At 62.6% G+C, this 5,948-nt stretch overlaps 1 protein-coding gene across 1 annotated transcript; it reads left to right on the plus strand.

The window, feature by feature from the left end:
• The first annotated feature begins 1,674 nt into the window (after positions 1-1,674).
• ACVRL1 (activin A receptor like type 1) lies at positions 1,675-5,081 on the plus strand. The gene is made up of 9 exons (XM_088520712.1): positions 1,675-1,720; positions 1,865-2,131; positions 2,389-2,594; positions 2,668-2,767; positions 2,995-3,141; positions 3,239-3,514; positions 3,584-3,781; positions 4,626-4,756; positions 4,944-5,081. Exons 1-9 carry the CDS (start codon positions 1,675-1,677, stop codon positions 5,076-5,078), a joined length of 1,506 nt encoding a protein of 501 aa, XP_088376838.1. The 3' UTR covers positions 5,079-5,081.
• Positions 5,082-5,948: the final 867 nt, after the last annotated feature.

The raw sequence follows: 5,948 nt of genomic DNA on the forward strand, positions 1-5,948 counted from the left end.
GGCATTTCTGGCAGCGCTGCGTGCTGCGGTTGCTGTTGTTCCCAGCCATTTCGATGCAGAAGACACTGAAACGCTCCTGCCGAGGCCGTGCGGAGGTGCTCGCGCATCCGCCCTGTCCGTGTCTGGCACCTCCCTTCATGACAAGGTGTCTCAGTGGGGTTTTTTCTCTCCGTGTCATTGATGCTGCCGCGAATCCTTAAAGATGGAGGGATGCAAAGCAGCGGCTGCTTCCAAGCATCTCTCCTCCTGGGTCTCCTGGCTTGGACTCTGCATGAGGAGTTTCTGTAAGGTGCAACTCGGATGTGAGCAATGGGATGAAGAAGAAGCAGGGGAGGAAGGCTCTGTGCTGAGGAGCTTGGAGGGCTGCCCCTTGCCCTGTCTCAGAAATGGCCACCTGGGTTAAGAGTTGATTAAGTTTAAGAGCAACAAACCATGCGGTTTTGTCCCAGTTATCACAGTATTTGGGGTGAAGGCCTGGCTGCATTGCACTTAACAGCACAAATCCTCCACAAAGCCTCTCCCAAGGTAGGCTTTTCCTCGTCACCTCTTACTGGAATTTCCCTCTCCAGGAGGGAATTCGCTCCGTGGGAGTCTCAGCTTCCATCTGAAAAGGTGCATTTTGTAGCCCTCCTAATTGCAGGGATAAAAATGAGGAGGAGAAATGGAGCCCGGGAGCATCATGGAGGCCGGTAAAGCGGCTCTTCTCCAGCTTTGGAAAAGAAACAGGGAAGCTTCAGGGGCTTCCTCTGCGCCAGCAGCAACAAAGCTGGCTATTTTGGGGAGGAAAGATCCATTTTGCACCGTGCCACCACTGCAGCCTGCTCAGGGCAGATATGTATATGTATATTTATAAGGCCGGGGCTTGCGTGACTGCATTTCCCCATCAAGGCCAGAATCTAAACAATCTTGATTCCTGTCCGGGCCGCCATGGGCAGGGCTCCTTGAATTGCAGGAAACGGAGCCTTTGCCTTGTTTACGCCAGAAACCCCGGGCGACGGAGCCCGGGCCGGGGCTGGACGCGGCGAAACGGGGAGCAGGAGCCGCGCGGTGCCCGCGGGGCGGCGAGGGGCCGGGCTGTGATCCAGCCCCTGTCGCGTTTGCCTTGGCGGACGGTTCTGTGTTGCAAGGAAGCCCTAAAAAAACAAGAAGACAACAACAAAAAAAAACTCCAAGACAGCAAAACCTCCCCCAAAGGAGCAGCTGGGAAGCTCCTGGCTGTCTGCAGTGACTCCTCTTGAGTTGTTGATCAACTCGGGACAAAAGTCCCAAATCGCTGCGGGCAGCTATGAGCTGGGCTGGGGATTTGGGCTCGCGGCTGATCCCAAGCCGCAGGGGCTGTGTTTTTGCCATGTGGCTGGAAGCGGCCCCAGTATAAACCCCAGGAATAAGGGGGGATGCTGGAGCTGGGATTGCACAGGGCCGGGCGCCAGACCCCGCGTACACGTGGCCCACGATGCCGGGGAATCGCGCTCAGGAAGGGGTGGCGACCTGGACGTCCGGAGCCAAATTCCCCTTGGAGGGAGCACATCCTACCTAGCGTTTCCCGCCTGGCCAAGGGCTCCTGCTTCCTCCTCCCGGTGCGGCAGGGGGACCTTGCTGGGGGTCCCCACAGTGGCCAGCAAGGACACCCCTGTGTCCCTTTTCCACAGGAAAATGCCCCAGGGAGCCGCCACGATGGTGCTGCTGGCAGCAATGAGCCTGTCGCTGAGCTTGACCACTGGTGAGTAGCAAAACAGGGTGAAAAACCATCCCTGGGTAGGGTCCCACTGTGGGGTCCAGCATGCTCCTGGTTGGTTGGCTCTGTGGCTCCTGCACTGCAAACTGCTGCAGGTCCTCAGAAAAGCATCGTTTCCCCCCAAAACAGCAGGCACGAGGCTGCTGCGCAGGGAAGTGTCACAGCCAGCGGCCTCACTGCTCTGCGCCTGCGACGTGCCGCACTGCAACGCGTCCACGTGCGTGGGGAAGGTGTGCTTCGTGAGCAAGAGCCGGGAGCAGGGCAGGATCACGCGGAGCCGCGGCTGCTTCTCCCAGCACCTGCTGGAGAACTGCCGTGGGCCCGTCATGGAGCACTTCGGCACGCGCTGCTGCAACGTCAGCATGTGCAACGCCCACCTCGAGATCTACCTGCAAGGTGCGACGGGGCTGCGTGCATCCCGCATGCATCCCATGGGAATCCCACACGCATCCCACATGCATCCCATACGCATCCCGTGTGCATTCCTATGTGAATCCTGTGCACATTGTGCGTACATCCCATGCTCATCCTGCATGCATCTCTCATGCATCCCACGTGCATTCCATGTGCATCCCGCCTGCATCCCGCACGCCTTGGGGCTGCTTTGCGCCCGCTCCCACATGCTCCCAGCTGACATTTTCCCCCCCCGGCAGGCGAGGATGTGCCGGACGAGGAGCCAGCACTGCCCCGGCTCCTCCTGCTGATCTTCGTGCCGCTGCTGGCGCTCCTGCTCCTCGCGGCGCTCACGGCGCTCTTTGCCTGGAAGTTGGCCCAGCACCGCCGCTCGGCCGCCCGCAGCCGCGCCGGCGATGCCGACCTCGCGCTCAAGGCCTCCCTGTTTGGGGACAGCACCCTGGAGGTGGGCGAGCGGCGGGGTGGGTGCCCGGCACCCCGGGGGACCCCGGCCCACCTCACCCGGCCCCGTTTTGCAGGACCTGCTCAACGACGACTGCACCACGGGCAGCGGCTCGGGGCTGCCCTTCCTCGTGCAGCGCACGGTGGCCCGGCAGATCACGCTCGTGGAGTGCGTGGGTAAGCGGAGCCCGGCACGCTCCGTGGCTACCCCGTGTCCCCAGTTGCTGCCGGTGCCAGGCTCCTGTGGCTGCAGCAGTCATGGCTGCAACCCCTGACCCAAGAGGCTCATTGGGACCCACCGCCGTTGGCCAAGGCCAATGGAGCTGCTGGGCACCTTGCAACTCCCGTGGGAGCTGGTGCCGGTGGGGATGGATGCCAGTGTCCCATGGGTGTCCCCCCCTCAGGCAAAGGGCGCTATGGCGAGGTGTGGCGCGGCCTGTGGCACGGCGAGAGCGTGGCCGTGAAGATCTTCTCTTCGCGGGATGAGCAGTCGTGGTTCCGCGAGACGGAGATCTACAACACGGTGCTGCTGCGGCACGACAACATCCTGGGTGAGTGCCACGCCGCAGGGACACGGAGACATGGGGACATGGGGACACAGGGACGGGGACTGTGGGCTCCATGCCTTCCCGCCCTCCTCCCCGCCAGGCTTCATCGCCTCCGACATGACGTCGAGGAACTCCAGCACGCAGCTCTGGCTCATCACCCACTACCACGAGAACGGCTCGCTCTACGACTACCTGCAGCGCACAGCACTGGACAGCGCGGGCTGCCTGGCGCTGGCCTCCTCCATCATCTGCGGCCTCGTCCACCTGCACGTGGAGATCTTCGGCACGCAGGGCAAGCCGGCCATCGCCCACCGTGACCTGAAGAGCAGGAACATCCTGGTGAAGAGCAACCAGCAGTGCTGCATCGCCGACCTCGGTGAGCTGGGGACGGCCTGGGGACGGCCACGTGCTATGGCTGGCGGCTTGACGGGGCGCCCGGCCGCAGGGCTGGCCGTGATGCACTCGCAGGGCAGCGACTACCTGGACATCGGCAACAACCCCCGGGTGGGCACCAAGCGCTACATGGCCCCCGAGGTGCTGAGCGAGCAGATCCGCACCGACTGCTTCGAGTCCTACAAGAAGACGGACATCTGGGCCTACGGGCTGGTGCTCTGGGAGATCGCCCGGCGCACGGCCATCAACGGTGAGCACCGGGAATGGGAACGGGAGCGCGGGAATGAGAACGGGAGCACGGGAATGGGAACGGGAGTGCGGGAAGGCAGCGGGAGTGCAGGAGCGTGCAGCAGCCCAGCGCCCGCCCTGCCGCGCGCTCCCTTCCCTTCGCCCCGGCAGATTAGCTGCAAATTATAAACACTGCAATCTGGTGTCAGCACCCGGCGCCCTGATTAAAGGGCCCCTTCAGCTCAATCAGCGGCGGGTTCGCTCGGTGCTGATTAGAGCACGAGCGCTGCCTGGACGTCGGCCACGGCCGGGACCTCCGGCGCGCGCGGGTGGCCACCGTGCGTCCGTGCACAGGGATACGATGGATCCGTGCGTGGGACACGGCGGGTCCGTGCAGGGATCCTGAGCCAGCAACTCCGTCTCGTGCCCCCCCAGCAAAGCCTGTTAGAGACGTTAATTGAATCCTGGTGGAGCAGAAGGCGCCGTCTGGCCGCGATAATCCCATCTGCTGCCCTGGGATTAAACACCCGCCTCCAAATTAGCTGGGTGCAGGATGGGGGGTTTAACTCCTGCAGCGCGAGTGGGCACTGGGGCTCGTGTGAGACCCCATGGATGCACCAAGCTGGAATTAGCGGGGTTCAGACCCCTCCAGGACAGGGATATTGGGGGTGTAGGCGGATGCCCTGGGCAGTGAGGGGGCTCCCAAACACAATGGCTCCACTGGAGCTGGTGCTGGAGCTGGGATCGATGTCCTGGGTGCCGGGAGCGGGTGCATGGAGCTGGGCTGGCCCCGGGCTCCGGAGGAGGCAGGAAATGGGCCGGGGCAGCGCTCATGACCCCCTTCCTCCTCCTCCTCTGCTCCACAGGCATCGTGGAGGAGTACCGGCCGCCCTTCTTCGACGTGGTGCCCAGCGACCCCAGCTTCGAGGACATGAAGAAGGTGGTGTGCGTGGACCAGCACACCCCCGTGGTGCCCAACCGCCTCTACTCCAATGCGGTGCGTCCCCCGGCGCCGCCCGGTGCCCGCCGGGCTGGGGCAAAATGGGCTTTGGTGACGGAGCAAAGGGCTGAACCCGTCAGACAGGACCAGCAGGAGCGCGGGGAGGGGATGGCGGAACGGGGGAACGGCGCCGCGCGTCCCCGCTCGGCCTGCCCGTCCCCGTCACGTCCCCGCTGCCCCGCAGGTCCTGGCAGCCCTGGCGAGGGTGATGAAGGAGTGTTGGTACCAGAGCCCCTCCGCCCGCCTCACCGCCCTGCGCATCAAGAAGACGCTCCAGAAGCTCCGCCAGTCCCTGGAGAAGCCCAAGCAGGACGACTGAGACGGGCCCCACCGCAGCCCTGCTCATTTGACAGAGGAAAAAAAAAAAAAAAACAACCAAAAAGCAGCTTTTCCAGCCCGTTTATAGACCCTCCTTGGGCTGCCCTCCCCCGCAGATGCCCCAGGGCCGCGGGCAGCACCGGAGGCAGCACCGGGCCGGGCTCTGCCCGGGCCTGAATCCATCCATCCGTCCTGACAGCAACTCGCATGGGCAATTCCAGCTGCAGAAAACCGGCCCCTCCACACCTCCTGGCAGCTCCTACAGGGTGCTGCCCTCCGCTGCCAGCCCGTGGCTGCTTCCCATGGTGTTTTGGTGTTTTCCGAGGCATTTTGGTATTTTCCAAGGGGTTTTGGTGTTTTCTAAGGTCTTTGGGTTTTTTTTTTTTTTCCAAGCCATTTTGGTATTTTCCAAGGTTCCCCCCACCCCAAGCTATTTGGTTTGCTTTCCAACATGTATCTGGTGTTTTCCAAGCTGTCTGTGGTATTTTCCAGGCCCTTTTGGTGTTTTCCAGGCCCCTTTGATGATTCCTGAGCCATCCCAGTGCTCCCAGAGGCATTCCGGCACGTTCCGAAGAGCCAGGACACCCTCTCACTGCCGCCACGGAGCGTCCCAGCCGGAATCGGCCCCAGCCAGGCCAGGGGTCCAGCATGGCCAGTTCAGGGCCCTCTTCTGTAATTATTTAATTACCAAGATTTAATATATTGAATAAAGCGTGCAGCTTCCTCTATCTCCGGTGGCCACGGAGCTCAGCCCTGGGAGCAGCAGCAGGAGAGCCGGCACCGTGCCGGGATTCCCAGCTCCATAGGCCTTGCTGCAGCCGTTCCCAGCACTCTGGCGGGATCCAGGCCCCGCTCCGGTGGGATCCCGGCG

Source organism: Tinamus guttatus, unplaced genomic scaffold (genome assembly GCF_059628265.1).
Source record: "Tinamus guttatus ecotype Peru unplaced genomic scaffold, ASM5962826v1 Tinamus_guttatus_pri_ptg000096l, whole genome shotgun sequence".
NCBI lineage: Eukaryota > Metazoa > Chordata > Aves > Tinamiformes > Tinamidae > Tinamus > Tinamus guttatus.